A 16311-nucleotide genomic window follows, 5' to 3' on the forward strand; every position below is an offset into this window, starting at 1 on the left:
GAGAGAGAGAGAGAGAGAGAGAGAGAGAGAGAGAGAGCACTGAGGGAAAAATACCATTGGATTTGGCAATAGAGTGACTGTTGGCATTGTTATGGAGAGCAGGTTCAATGGAGTTGGGAGCCAGACTGAAAGGGGGTAAAAAGCCTGTGTAATGAGGAAATGGAGGCAATGTGCAGATGATCCTTTCTTGTAAAGACAAGATCCACCCTCCTGTTCTCCTGTGTTGCATGATATATAACTATATATGGTATATTATTATTATTATTATTATTTTGCTTTTTGGAGGGGGGAAGGCAGGGCAATTGAAGTTAAGTGACTTGCCCAAGGTCACATGGCTAGTAAGTGTTGTGTCTGAGGCCGGATTTGAACTCAGGTCTTCCTGACTCCAGGGCTGGTGCTCTATTCACTGCACCACCTAGCTGCCCCTATATATGCTATATTAATAAATGCAAGCTTTCTCCACTTTCTAAATTGTTCTTTTTTGTCATTATACGCATATGTGTATATAGCCATAGCTCTATTCACTTCAGGGACTATGAAGACATGACTTTGTTCTCTTTCCTTTATGCTAGCTCTCCAATTTACACAAGAAAAAAAGTTACTAGAGGAAGAGTGAGGAGGGAGCCAAGTTTATAGATTTAAGATCACATCATTTTTTTCATTCCCTTATCACAAATCACTTTCTGACTATAGTTGGAAGCCATTTTCCTGAGTATCCATCCAGCGCAGAAGGTGGGGAAGAGACTAGATGTCTTAATACCTTGTCTGTCTTAATAAATATTAAGATATTATATAAAACCCTTTAGCTGCAGCATGAGTATTTTGGAGAGCATATGTTTTGATTTGATTGGTGACTGAGAACATTTATTTCTCTCTTGCTGTCTTCTCTGATCATTAGACTTTCTGAAAGATCATCATTTGAAAAGAGGATTCTTTTTTCTCCCTCTTTTAAAGTAACTGCCCATGGTACAGACTAAAAAGTTAATGAAACTCAAATGTCAACACAGTAACCAATGATATGAAACCATGTGGTCATTCCTTATCTATTGACTCTTTCTCTGCTGCTTACAAACATAGAAAGATCTTGTTCATCTAAAAAAACTATAAAAATCTTCACTTGCTCATTCCATTCCCTCATTCTAATGTTTCATATTTAGCCTTCCTTTCACAGTTGACCTTCTAGAAAAAAGCTATCTACATTTGTTGCCTCAATTTCCTCCCTTCCCACTCACCTCAAACCACTTGACTGAAGTTGCCCTTTCCAAGGTTATCGGTGACCTTTTATCAATCCTCATTCTTTTTGTTAGTTTTATATCTATACTGCCTCTCAATATGACTCCTCTCAGCTCACATGGCCACTGCTTCAGCTCAAGCACTTATTACCTTTCACCATTGAACTCATTATCTTCCTCACAAAGCAAGCAGCAATAACTGCTTGATTAGTTTCGGCACTTCAAGTTTCTTGTGTCTCACATCCAGTCTCCGCATGGCTGTCAGAGTGATAGTCCTAAGGTCTGATCATGTCACTCTCTTGCTCAACAATCTCTTGTGACTCCTCACTATATCCAGGATCGGATACAAGTTTCTCTCTTTGGCATTTAAGCCCTTTCACAGGCTGATTCCCACTTATCTTTAAGGCACATTATATATTCGACTTCTTCATATGCTCTATGGTCCGTTTAAACTAGCTGTTTTGCTTTTCTGCACATGTAATTCTCCATCTCCATTCTTTGTAGGGGCTGCCCCTATGCCTGGAATGCAATTCCTCCCCAGTCTGCCTCTCACAATGACAAATTTCCTTCAGTGTTCCACTTAAACTCCACCTTGTGCATGTGCCCCAACCTCTTCTCTACAGCTGCTAGTACTTACCCCCGATTACATTGTATGTATATGCTTTGCTTATTTATCTACATATTATCTTCATTGATAGAATGTAAGTTCTTGAGGTCAGGCATTGGTTCATTTGTCTTGGTATCCCCAGTACCTCAGGCACATACTAAATGCTTTTCACAAAATAGTACTATGTCATATAAAAAATGTGATGCTGAACGAATGTAATTGAAATAAAATATTACAACATAAAACATATATAAAATATAACAGTATAAAACATAACACAATGTAATATAACATAATGTAACACAACTTAACATGATATGTTATGATACCATATGATATGATACAGTATAACATAACACAACATGATATGACATGGCATAGCAACATGATATGATATAAATGCGCATTGAATTGGATTATAGAATTTTTAATTAGGATAGTTCTTGATCGGGGCAACTAGGTGGTTCAGTGGATAGAGCACCAGACTTAGGGTCAGGAAGACTCCTCTTCTTGGGCTCAAATCTGGCTTCAGATGCTTGCTAGCCATATGACCCTGGGTAAGTAACATAACCATGTTTGTCTCAGTTTCCTCATCTGTAAAATGAACTGGAGAAGGAAACGGGAAGCTACGCCAGTATCTTTGCCAAGAAAAACCCAAATGGAGTGATGAAAAGTTGTGACTGAAATAACTAAACAACAGCAAAAAAGAATAAGCCTAGGTATTTGCCTAGGTAAGTCTAGGCAAAGGCTTAGAGATGAGGACATTTTACAGGTGAATCCAAAATTATGAAATTAGACTATCTGATGGGAACTTATGATTAATGCAAATAATAAATCTCCTGAAGTGGTCACATCATTTAGATTCACACTGCACATTTCCCTTTATCTGGAAAAAAGAACCACATTTATATAATTATAACTTTTAATAGCATGGATTCAAACCTGTGGGACCACTTTGGATATTCATTATTCATATTTATTGGGGCATAGCTATACTATACTACCAATTCTGAGATTTATACAATAGGTTGTTCAACTCTAAAGACCCATAATATAAGCCAAAAACCTCTGGGGTCAACAAAATGTGCTTTGCTATTTCTTTGTAGATGCCTTTTTAATAAACTACTGATACCAATGACATCATGGTTTATCCAGGGTGAGGTGAGGGAGAGATCTTTAATTTAGTAGCCAGCTTATGGACATTTCAGGCTTTGGCTGAATTCATCTGGTCATAGAAAATCCCAAAGAGCTTTCTTTGTTTGGAGGTTAAGACATTGTCAACATTTTTCATCCAATTTTTCACCCTGGTAGCTCTTTAACAACAATATGTACTCACTTTCTCCCTAAATAGGAATTATGACTAAAAACAGATGGGGAGGGGGTTTTATAGACATTAGTGGCTCAAAAGGAAGCTGTGGTCTGAAGTAATGGAACACATTAAACTAATTTAAAAGAACCTTCACTAGCAGGTTGGCAGGACCAGGGCTCCCTGGCTGTTCAGAACTTAAAAGATTAAAGATGGGGCTCATTTATTTTTCTCACAAATTGAGCAAATGTGCCCTTTGTGCCGGTCTTTGCTGATTTGTTGACTCAGGGATTTTGAAAAATTGTTTCTAAGAAGCTGCCAGTCTAGCAGGGATATCTCATGCTCAGATAATAGCTGCCTATATTTCAGTAGCATCCTTTCATTACCAAAAAAATTGTAAGGTTCTTGACAACAACTTTACAGAATGTATAAACTTCTAAGGCAGGCTCTTTGGATGCCACATATTTGCTGTCTAGTGAATAAATGGTCCATATAGGTTTGGCTATCCATTCTGCTATCCTGTCGCTACAGACTTCCAGCTACCTTTGCTTGACTCTACCTTGAGAGCATCATATCCATGATAGTGGTGGCTGGGGGAGGAGTCTCAGTTTCATAGCTTGTCAAGGCCTCGACATGAGTAGATGGGACCCTGGGGGTGAGGAGCAATAGCTTAGGGCATAACCTCTTACCTTAGCCCATTGAGAGGAAGAAATGATGACCTTTCAAGCAAATATATCTATACATCACGATATGACCATGAGTACATGTCACTATCCTCTCTGGGTGCTGAATCTCCCAAACGCCTGACATTTTACCTCTATCTCCTTCCTGCTCTCTTCTAGTTCAAGACTGCTTGTGGCTTTCAGAGCTTTTGTTTACTAACAAGAACTGGCCTTAAAAAACTTTTCTGACAAAGACAGCAGAAGCAACTTACCACAATACAGTCCTGAGATGAATCTGCCTGAGATGATAAGAATGTGAGATGGTCCAAATTTAGCTATTGCCATCAAGAGAGATCCAATCAATGAGAGACTGTTTGCAGCCAACATTCCTTTAATTCTAGAATGAATTAAAAACAAATATATACAGAGGTAAATTCAGAACTAAAACAAATACACTGTTGTTTTTATTTTAATAGCTTCCTATAATTTCTACTTTCTCACCTGGACTTCAGTTTCCTTATTTAAATTGGACTCCAAATGCCAGATGGTAACTTCCCAGATTAGGTTTTTGCTATATTTGAATGATTTCTAGTCAAAACATTGGGACATTAAGAATGTATTTGTTGGGGCAGCTGGGTGGCACAGTGAATAGAGCACTAGCCCCAGAGTCAGGAGGATCTGAGTTAAAATTTGACTTCAGACACTTGATACTTACCATCTGTGTGACCCTGGGCAAGTCACTTAACCATGACTGCCTTGCCAAAACAAAAGTAGGATATACTTGTTTAAAATTTAGTCTGCATGGATAAAGGTAATATCTCTATGGAGAGAGAAATGGAAATATGAATAGAGGGTTAACCTTTTTCAGAAAGATATGGTGGGAGCCCAAAAAGAAGATTCTGGATGTGGAGTGCTTGACTGGAGGAAAAATGGCATGGTGAAGAATTTGTTGTAAATAGTTCTTAAACAAACAGACAACTTATAATGCTGAGAGGAGCCCTGGGATAGACTCTGGTTTCCTTCTAACTGTGTTTCCAACAGAAAAAATTGTGCTACAGAGGGCAAAAGTACCCAATTTTGTTTAGTGATGGTTGCTAGGCAAACATTTGAGGCAAGTTAATTAAGTTCTGGCAACTTTTACCTCTGATTTGAGCAGACCAGGTGAGGAATGATTTAATATTGGCCAACAGAGAGACTACATATGGGGAAAATGACGGTAGTGGGTCTTTCACTTGGGCCAAGGTTTGAGACCATGTAGTCTTTCTTCCTTAGAAGCAAGGAAAGAGGAAGCAGAGGGATTGGAAGGACAACTGAATGTCTTCTCCTGAGAATTGATAACCAGGCAATTCTGTCCTGTTGGAGAAAAATAAGGGCTAACTAGTAGAAGTTGCTTATGAGGGCTTTTGATGCCAGATTCCCCTGAAATCCTGAAGAATGGAACCTGGGCACTTCCTGTACCTCAAAGGGCTTTTGACTGTTAATAAAAGGTTTCAGGCAGGTTAGAAGGATGTTTTTTTCTGTTCCTTGAAAGATGGTCATGATTTGATTTAGCAGTAATTGAAAATAGGTGATTCTTGAGGAAGATTCCTTATTATACATAGGTATTTATATTTCTCTAACTAGCATACTCCCTCTAAATCAGGGATTCTTAAACTAGGAAACACTTCAAGGAGCCTACGAATTTTATTTCAATATAATTGGTTTCCTCTGTAATCTTATATTTTATTTTATGCATCTAAAAACATTATTCTGAGGAGATCACAGGCATCACCAGTTTTCTTCATGACACACAAAAGAGGTAAGAAACCTTCCTCTAAATGAGACCATCCTTTGACATGAGCAAATGCTATATTTTATTGCTCAAATAAATCAGAATTTTCATAGAATCAGTAAAATTGGGAGGGATCCATGCTAGGGGATGTTTTTCATATTTTTCTCTGCTTGGAGCTAACACAGAAACTTGTACATAGTATGTACATCTAATTAATTCTTGTTTAACTTGAGTTCGAAATCATGCTATATCTTATGTGACTCAGTTTACTGTGCTTGTAAGAAAGTTGAGCCTTTTGGAACACATGGACATAATCTATGCACCATTCATCACCTAATGGCCATTTATTCAAAATAAAAGGATGGTAAATAGGAAATAAACAGCCTTGCCAACAAGAACTTACTAAATACCATTAAACATCATCAATGTCTACTGTACAATTCCAAAGAAGAAAGCCGACCAGGCAAAGAATACTTTATATAATAAATAACCTTGGCAACTATATTAGAAACAGAGAGTCTAAAAACTGTGGGGTTGGAAGGGATCTCTGAGGTCCAAACCTAATGCAAAGTGGATATGTCTTCAAGTGGACTGTTGAGGCTCTCCCTCAATGAATCATTGAAGAGGTTAATTTTGGGGGAGATATTTTATTCTTTTATCTTTGCAGAGGTCTACTTAACCTCTAAACTCGTTGAAGTAATTAGATCAGAGAATCTCTAGTGTCTTTTTGCTCTCTCACATTCTGTAACCTAATGAATAATTTTGAACACTCCAATTGTTAGAAGCTGCCATTAGACATTCTAGACTTTGGACTGTGGTGGTAGGTCTTAATAAAGGATGAAATGTTGAAGCTAAAAAGTTGTTTCTGCCCTTGGGGGAATTAAAATGTTACAAAATTATCAAGATCTTCCAGATGAGTCAGTTTAACTGGATACTTCATTTAATTTTAAAATAATTAGGTTTACTTTGTACAAGTGTTGAAGACCAATTAAAAAATCTTTATTTTCAAGATTCCAACTTAACCTGGGCCAAATATCCATGATCAAAATGACTATTTTACCTTTGTAGGTTATGTGACAGCCCCTCCTACAAAATGAATAAACATAATTTGAGCTGTTATCTTTAATTAAGAAGAATTATGACACTGAAGATTATTTCCTTACAGCTGCTAAGATTTTTATTGTTCCAAGTGACAAACTCAGGCATAAAAGGAGGCAAGCATCAAAGTTTTAAGACACCAGTCAGAGAAGCCTTATAATTTATAGCAGGTTCTGAAAAAAATCTAAATAGCTCAACATCCTGTCATCATTGGTTCTATTTTTTTTTTAATTTAAAAATAAAGAATTCTGTATGGAGTGTAAAACAATGTAAAAAATAATTCCATTTCCTGGAACAGTCCAGAGTTTGCTTTCTCATGAAGTAAGGTAAAGGAAAACAACTTTAGATGCCACATGCCCAAATGGGTTAAAACTTATAGGACAAAGTGGGCCCGGGGTATATTCTCTCTGCCAATAAATACCATCAGAAGTACAGAATTTAGAGCTGGCTTACTTGGTCCAACCCCCTCATTTTATAGTCAAGGCTCTGCAGTATCTTGGAGAAATGATTTTAGAAATGGAAAAATGGTTCTACTCTTCTGTGACAACATAAATCAGCAAACATGGGCAAAGAGGCAGCTTGGTGTAGTAGAGAGGACTTCATTGCAGAAGGGCTTGTATGACTTCTACCATCTGTGTGGCCCTATGCAAGTCACTTAACCTCTCCAGTCTTCAGTTTCTTCATCTGTAAATTTGGGGTGAAAATACTTGTAACTACCTCATGAGGTTGTCTTTTAGTACATTGCTTTAAAAATTGTAAATCTCTAACTAAATGTGTGGAATAATTACGTGGGACACATTTTGTGATTGGAGATTCAGGGGAATTGATTTCATGTTAATGAGAATTGTTCTAGTATTTGGCTGACCAAGATGCTGAATTCTGCTGTAAACATGAGAATCGGGGCTTTATTTGGTGCAATGTAAGCCTGGGCTAACCCCAACATGCCTTAAACAAAAACTTAAACCAATTTTATAAAAAAGGTTTTAAAATAATTTGTAAATCAAAATGGAAACAAAATGCTAAATATTTCCTTGTGCTTGGCATCAATGGAATCATCATACCTTCCTAGTTTGTCTCCTAGCCATCCACCAAAGAATGAAGAGATCATTCCACCAACTGCAAAGATGGACACAGACAGCGACCAATACATGGTGATTATGGGAGTGGATGGGTCTGTATCAATTTCTTTTTCTCCATCCTTAATGGTTGTCCGCGTAGTGGATATGTTCACATCTGTAGAGTTGTAAGACTCCTCTTCATCCAGAGGGACAGACAGTAAAATCCTGTAATGGGCTACGATGACCTAAAGAAGTAAAGGAGGGCAAATTAAAACACAGAGTATGAGATGTTCAGCACTGACTCAGGTCCTGCCTTCTCAGTGGATCTCAGTAGTGAACGCCTTCTCCTTCCCCCCATTACCTGGCATCTATTAGATGTGTATGCTTTATGTCCTAGCAGAATGGAAGTCCACTAGGCAAGGACTATCTTGTTTTCCTCTTTTTATCTCTATTGCCAAGCACAGTGGTTTGCATTTAGCAGATTGGCAATAAGTATTTATTGACTTTATTATATGGCAACCATCATGATGATTTAGGGGGTTGTTATTGATTTTTGTTGTTGTTACATTAACAAAGACTTGTATGTCCTGAAAAGAAGATGGTCTGGTTTTATGGGGTAAGGGACAACAAATCAAGAGACCGAGGGGTGCATTGGTCTTTAGAAAATATGAAGAGAAGTAGAGGGAGGCCTCCACACATTGGGTAGATAGTCTGTAGAGGAAGTATAGGATGTCATGTATATAATTCATAGATGGGCTCACAACTAGATTGGTGGTGAAGGAAGGAAGGAAGGAGAAAGGAAGGGGAAGAAAAAGGGAAGGAGGGAGGGAGGGAAGGAGGAAGGAAGGAAGGAAGAAAAGAAAGATGGAAGGAAACAAGCATTTACCACGTGCTAGGCACTTTCCTAAGTGTTTTCCAAATACTTCTCATTGGATGCTTGTGACATCCCTTGGAGGTTTTGTTGCTGTTTAGTTGTTTTCAACTGTGTCTTATTTTTCATGACCCCATTTGGAGCTTTCTTGGTAAAGATAATGAAGTGGTTTGCTGTTCCCTTTGTTATAGATATAGGCAACTGAGGCAGACAGGGTGAGGTGATTTGCCCAGGGTCACATAGCTAATAAGAGTCTGAGGCCAGATTTGAACTCAGGAATCAGTCATATTCACTCCAGGTCTGTTACTCTAACCATTGAGCAACCTAGCTACCCTACAGATAGAGGTTAAGTGACTTGCCCAGGGTAACACGATAATAAGTATGAGGCAGGATTTAAACTCAGTCCTGACTCTAGGCCCAGTGCTCTATTCACTGAACCACTTACCTGCCTCTACTGTAGTATTAGAGCATTGAACTTAGTGTCGGGAAGACCTGAGTCCGAATCCTGACTCAAATACTTGTGGTCTCAGACAAGTCACTTAACCTCTCTCATTCTCAGTTTCTTCATCTGTAAAATAGGAATAATGATAACACCTACCATCTCAGGGCTGTTGTGGGGATCAAATGAGATAATAGCTATAAAGTGCTCTGCAAAATGTAAAGGGCTCTATGAATGCTATTTCTTTTTCTTCTCCTCCCCCTCTTCCTTCTTCTTCAACATCGTCATTATCATCATCACCTTCATCATCATCATCATCATCGTCATCATCATCATCATCATCGTCACATTATCATTATTATCATTGCTACTGCTATTACTAGTGGAGGGAGCACAGGCACCAAGGAGATTCATGGAAGTTTTGATATAGAATTTTGTTGTTTATTTTTGGTAAAGACTTTTGAAGTTGTAGCGACACTATTCTTGCACAACTCTGTTTAAACATAAACTGGGAAGAGGGTATTGATTGGGGGGGTCAGGAGCTTTGGCCTCTCTTTCTGGCCCTGGCCTCTGGGACCTTGGCTGTGTTGGCCAATTGTTGGACTTTTTCATTTCTCCAGGTCACAGTAACAGCAGCTGTACTGACCATCTCTCTTGGAGTACTGAGGTGGTGACTGGGGAGACCACAGCAGAAAAGCAAACTTTTCCAGTTTAAGAAAATACTTTGGACCAAATGCAACATGAGTCAGAGGACCTGAGTTCAACTTTGCTTCTGATACTTACTGCCTGTATGACCTTGTTCAAATCACTTACCTCCCTAGACCTCAGGTTTTTATCTATCAAAAGAGGGAGTTAGACAAAATGACTTCTGAGGTCCCTTCTGGCTCTAAGTGCCAGTCAGCTTGCTAAGCTTCTACATATGCCAAACACTCAATCAGTCCCATGCATGGTCACAGAGATGATCTCTCTTTTTCATATCCACACGTCACAACCTCAGCCCTCATTCACCTAAATCCACAAGAGGATCCCACATGTGCCCTTATTCCATTTCTTCCCTCCCATCACCTGGTCACATGGCTATTGTTCCCTACGTAGCCAATTGGCCAGGAAGAATAACTCATTTCGGGTCTATTGTGCTGTGTCCTGTTCACATCTCTCACCTGGACTACACCCCGTCTCTGTGTGGCTCTGTTGTATGAAGGGATTTGGAGGTACCAGGGAGAGGCTGTACTGACCTTAGGACTAACACTCTGGATCTATGAAATGACCTGATCACCTAGGAGATTTGGGGATGGTGTGGGGAGAAGGGGACTAGTGTTAGGCTGTCAGACAATTGCAATAAATCAGAGCCTCAATTTCCATGGGGTTCCACATGTCTGGTTCCATAGAGGAAAGTGACCAGATTCTGGTGAGGGAATAAGTGTATTTTCTCAAAACTTTATGGAAAGAAATCCATTTTTAATCTGGATCAAAGAGTAAGGAATGAATGTCATCATCTGCATAAAGTCCTCTTAACTTCTGCAAGGCATGGAGTCATACAATGAAAATCCCGTGTTGGGTAACTTCCAAAAAATGTAATTTTCTACAGAACCTCCGAGAGCTTGACAGCATCATTAATCTTTGTAGTAATTGTGTATGGTAGGTAATGAAAGGTAGTTAATATCTTGATTTAATGAAAAAAAAGGGGTGAAGTGGGCAGTCCCCCTCCCTCAGGTCTATTAGTGACTAACATTAATGCTCTCCATGAGAAAATGTTGTTTCTCTAGCATGACCAGATTCTGCTTTGTTTTTATTCTTTACCACTTATGTTGTGACCATTGTGAATTCTGTGCCCTTCTCAGGTGTTCAAGGGAGCACATTGGGCTACACCATTTCTTCAGTCTCTTCCAACTCTCATTCCCATAATCCTTTGACACTGTAGTTATACCACATAACTCATGCTATGTCACCATTCACTCTACCTTTGACCTCCTTAGTGACTCAATTTTATTTTTCCTTGGAAGTTTTTGTTCCTTGGAGCTTTTATTACACCTGAGGATAATATGGGGAGAAATTTTTCCTGCAGGTTTTCTTTTGCACCTGGAAGCTTCTCATTCCTGATCACCCAAAAATGAGTGAATGCAGGCTTCCCCCACCACTCTGCACCTTTTTCTTTAAAGAAATAATAAAACACCACTATTGAGCATGTGGAATCCTGCCATGTGAGGTTTGGAATAAGGCAAAGTCAGAGATCACTAATGATTATCCTTCTCTTTTACAGTGAAGATTGTCTAGTGAGTGTCAAAGTCAAGTTGCTTTCTTGGGAAACATGCTTGAAATACCTGACTGAAGGCCAAAGATTACCCTGTGTCCCTGCACATGGGTACATTTTATATCTAGAGAACAAATCTATCTGGCAGAACAGGTGACAGATAAACACTATGTCACTGACAAAGGGCTTATGAAAAGAAAGATAGACTAATCTGGTCTTTAGAAATATTTCACTTGCCTTTTGGGGAGCATTGATCACTCCAATGTTGTATCCAAACTGGAAGGAGCCCAACACTGCAGTGAAGACAGCCAGCAGCAAAGTTCCGGTAAACTTCTGGGAATGGAGCACAAGGCAGAATAAAAGACCAGAGTCAATTCCTGTCAACTTGCACACATAATTCTTAAAGACCTTTAAACCAGGTTGGCTCTGTTCTCCTTCCCTGATTCTGTGCAGTATGTCCAATACATTTGACAGATGTTTTTAATATGGGAATGTTAGGACAATTAATCATTTCTCCTCCACTGCTGGTGCATTATTAATTTAGAACTAAACTTGGGGATGGCTGGTCCCAGGTGGTTAGTACCAGACATTCTTCTTTTTCTTATATATATTTTAAACCTTTTCCAGTTGGGGCTTCAACATTAGAATTATATCTATGAGGATGAAGCTTTCAGAGATTGATAATTCTTATCGCCAGCATCAACTCAGGGATACAGTAGCTAGCAGTAGGGAAACAAATCACTAATCAATGACCTAATAACTAGAAAAGGGAAATTGAATCTGGCGAGTGTCGAGTGATTTACAGAAAATGCCTTTAGATCTGGAGGACAGCAGCCAGAGCTTACAGATCATCACCATCCCTGTAGAGCAGGGGTTTTAATTTAATTTTTTTTGTGGTGTCCTTGGTAAAGTCTATGAACCCTTGTTCAGATTAATGCTTTTAAATGTATTCAATAAAATACAGAGAATGGTAAAGGAAATAATTTATTCTGAAATTCAGTTATTGGAATTTTTTTTAAAGTTCAGAGACCTCCCCCCCAGGTTGAGTCCTTGAATAGAGAAAATAACAGCAAAATTACAGAGTGTATAAGTGAAACAGAACATTACATATATCAAGAGAAGCTAGCACAATCAGTGACAAGCTCTAATCCTAGTCACATAGTTTTATCCATCATTGTTCCAGAAGCACTTAATAGCACCTCAGCATATTAACTTGTTTGTTGATAAGTGATGTTCATATATTTATTGTGAAGCCCTGAAAGGTCCTGAAGTGCCTTCTGAATGGTTATGGGAAAATCATATTGTATCTAGATTTTATGCTTAATATGGGCTGTTATATTTAAATTATTTTAAAAACTGGAAATTCATTAATAGTATATATAGTAATTTTATCTGGGTCTGTGAAGTGAAAATGCTCTCCATCCATGCAAAACAACCTGTCTATACCTTAGTAGATGAGTTCTAAGGCATTGATTGAGACACTGAGAGGCTAAATGTTTTCCCTAGGGTTGAACAGCTAGTAAATGTCAAAGGCAGGAACTGGACCCAGTTCTTCCTGGTTTCATATCCAGGATGCTAGCAACTAAGCCATGCTGCCTTTATGGTGATGGTGATGATGATGAAAATACATATGATTGCTATTGTTGTTATCATCATTATTATTACTTATAATTCCATTAGTGGAGAACTCCCTCTACTAATAGAGAGAATCAATTACTCTGTACCTAATATTTTATCAAGATGTTTGGGATGCTGAGAAGGGATGTGATTTTTTTGAATGATAGACACTTTCTTTAACCACAGAAATGATGCACAGTATATATTTTTTTCCTGATACATGACAACCAGGATATGTCAGAGGTAGTATTTGGATTCAGATTTTCCTGGCTTTTTGGTTAGTTCTCTATCCATTATAACATAATACCTTTCATGATAATTAGGAATCTATAAATTAATTAGAACAGAAGCATCAAACACACACGTGACCTCTTGAATGCTGCTGGAAATGGATTAAAATAAAATTAGGAAATACTTAACAAAGTAAATAAAAATACACCAAAGCATAGGTAACTACATTTTAAAACTAAGTCAATTTGTGGCTCACCAGGGATCCTTACATATGAATCAGGGTCCTTGTTTCTATTTGAACGACTCCACCAAACTTGAATACCTCATTTCCCAATAATGGAAGATTGCAGATAATTTTTTGGGGGCAGTTATCAGTAAATTGTGACTATTAATGAATTGAAGAGATGTCTTATAGGGGCTCCAAAATCACCTCTTTACTCTTCCCACTGATAAGCAACTCTATCAGTTACAAGTACCATTTATTCCAAACTCCCCTCTGTACATTCTTTAAGGGAAAGAAGTCTCAGAATCTCAGGATGGGAAGAATCTAAGGGATCATTGACTGTAACTTCATGTGTAGCCAAGCACAAGCTGCCTGTGCAACATTCTGGACACAATTATTCCTGTGAAAAGTTCTCATGGTGGGGAATCTCACTACCTTCTGAAGCAGCTCATTCTATTTTTTGACAGCTCTAATGGTTAGAAAGTTCTGCTTCATACTGAACCCAGATATGCCCCTCTACGACTTTCTCTCATTGCTTCTAGTTTTTATGGGATCAAGTGAAGTAAAGCTTATTCCTCTTCTTTATCATAGACCTTCACACAACTGCCATCGTATCTGCCACCCACTTTTAGGACTTCCAGTCTGACAAAAAAAAATACAGCAGATCTCCCTAGGTTCTAGAACCCACCCTGGGTTTATCTGATGACTTAACGCCTCTGGTATACAACTGGCTATCTATCTAAACCACAGAATTTCAGGCTGAGATGGAAATCTGGACTTGGCCATCAATAAGGTTTTTTTTTCCCTTTCTCAAGGTCTTCCAAGAGACCTAGAATTTACATACACCTCATTCATCTTTGATGGTCTTCCTTGATTTAACCTGGTTGCTCCTAGAAGGACTCTTCTTTTCTTCCAAAAATCTTTCAAGAGCCTCTCCTCTGCCTCTGTGGGAGCTGATTCCTTTTTTTTTTTTAATGCATCCCTTCCTCTTCCCTTCTAAGCACCAGCAGGATTAGGGAAGATAAAGGAGAGATTATATGCTGTGTCATTTTAAATGGGGAAGTTGTTCCTTAAAGTCCTTTATCAGATTTCTTTTTAAGAAAACAACTATTGGAGTTGAATTAGAGAATGACAAAACAAAAAAAATGAGCTGTTGCTGTCTGTGGTACCTATGCCCACCACTCAAATTCCTTCTCTGTGAATGCTGACTTTCTCTAGGTACTCCATTGATTTCCCAGAGTCTGATTATTAAATCAAAACAATATAAAGTATGTTACCTTGTCTTCTGTCATTGTATTGGTCAGGGTGCTTTCCCCTAATTCTGGGTCTTGACGAGATCCAGAGCTCACAGCTGCTCACCAAGTACATGTCTCAAGCTACAGAGAGAAATCTAGTTATACATTGGGAGAGGAGGAGCCAGCCAGTTCAGGGAAGGAGGCATGTCAGGAGCGAAGTCCTGAAGTTTAATAGTACTTACTATTAAGGAGACTCTAATCAATTAACAACACTCTCTGTCTTCCTGCCTTTTATTTAAATACCCTTGTTTTACCTGCAAAAATTAAGAAAGACTCTAAGAGTGAATTTCTTAGTTATCAATTAAGGAACTAGAGGCTCTTCCTCCTTCAGCATGGCTTGTGTAATAATTGATTTTGGTCAACATCTTCCACACTGTTCACAAACCTTGTTCTCAGGAGGAAAAATTAACCTGAAAGCAAGCAGGAACATCTTCATCCCCTGCCAATAGCCACATAGGGGATGCACTCAAGAATATAGGGAGAGTAAAGTTAGTAGATGGAGAAAGTTTGGATTTTATCTTTTCTACTGTGTTCTCCTGCTTCTGGTCCCATTCCCTCTGCAAATTGGATTCGTTCCAGTGGGATTTTTATTACATGTATGTAAAGAAAAAAGTGGAAAAGGAGGGATAGATATCCTATGTCTGAACCAAACTTTAGTGACTGTCTTGAAAATAGATTCTAAAGCTCCTCTCTCAATTTTAGCTCAAAATCTTCTGAAGAAGTATCAAACTTTATATGTTAACTTTGGGTTGTTGGGAGTGGAGATTAGAGATATTTTGAAAACAATTGCAATGGAATAAAATATAATAATTATTATGTGACTAGAACATTTATGTCCTATGTGTACATGTATAATATTTTCTTCCCAAAGATCTGAGACTACAATAACAATAACTAACATTTACGTAGCACTTTAAGATTTGTAAAGAGATTTTCATATATTATCTCATTTAAGTCTATTGTTATCTTTATTTAACATATCAGGAAACCGAGGCTGAGCTAGGTTAAATGACTTGCCCAAGTTTACATAGGTGATAAATGTCAGAACCAGGATTCAAACTCAGGTCTTCCTGACTCCAAGTCCAATATGCTATCTACTATGTTCCCTATCTGCACTGATTATGAAAATGACATTTTAGAGGGAAATGAACCTCTCAAATACCTTTCCACAATGATTCTTTGTACATTTTGGACTCATTCAGAATGTGATCTATAGCTGGAATAGAGATCTAGAAAGGCATACCTTATATAAAAGAAGCAGAATACCCAAGCATGTTTAGGTTGGAATAGCATTGTAGAGTAAAAAGATAGATTCAGCTGAGAAAATCTGACTCACAAGGAAGACCATTTGTGTGGAGATCGATAGAAGCAGAAGCAGAGGTGATATTGATATTGGGGTACACTACAGACCACCTAGACAGCAAGAAAAAATGGAAGAAGAGTTTAAGAAGTAAAATCATAAACCTGGCACAGAATCAAAATACAGTAGTGACAAAAGATTTGGATTATTTGGACATCTGCCAGAGCTCTTCCTCTGCCAAAAGTAGGGCATTCTTTACTTTACCTTAAGAATAATTGCAACCCTCAAAAGGCAGAGAAAACAATAAAGGGAAATTCTATTGGATCTGATTCTCTACAACAAGAAATGGT

General features: G+C 38.3%; 1 protein-coding gene across 1 annotated transcript in view; it reads right to left on the reverse strand.

Annotated features, from left to right (window-relative positions):
* SLC2A2 (solute carrier family 2 member 2) overlaps positions 1-14736 on the reverse strand; it is a 44371-nt gene extending 29635 nt beyond the window's left edge. The window contains exons 1-4 of the mRNA XM_069083666.1: positions 14644-14736; positions 11533-11628; positions 7738-7979; positions 4080-4204 (exon numbers count right to left, since the gene is read on the reverse strand). Of these exons, the coding sequence (XP_068939767.1) occupies positions 4080-4204; positions 7738-7979; positions 11533-11628; positions 14644-14658 (478 nt within the window). The 5' untranslated portion in view covers positions 14659-14736. The remainder of the gene's footprint in view (positions 1-4079; positions 4205-7737; positions 7980-11532; positions 11629-14643) is intronic.
* Between the last annotated feature and the right edge of the window lie 1575 nt (positions 14737-16311).

This window comes from Petaurus breviceps, unplaced genomic scaffold (genome assembly GCF_028583685.1).
Source record: "Petaurus breviceps papuanus isolate PSGF00001 unplaced genomic scaffold, PetGlider_PUasm1.0 173, whole genome shotgun sequence".
NCBI classification, from domain to species: Eukaryota; Metazoa; Chordata; class Mammalia; order Diprotodontia; family Petauridae; genus Petaurus; species Petaurus breviceps.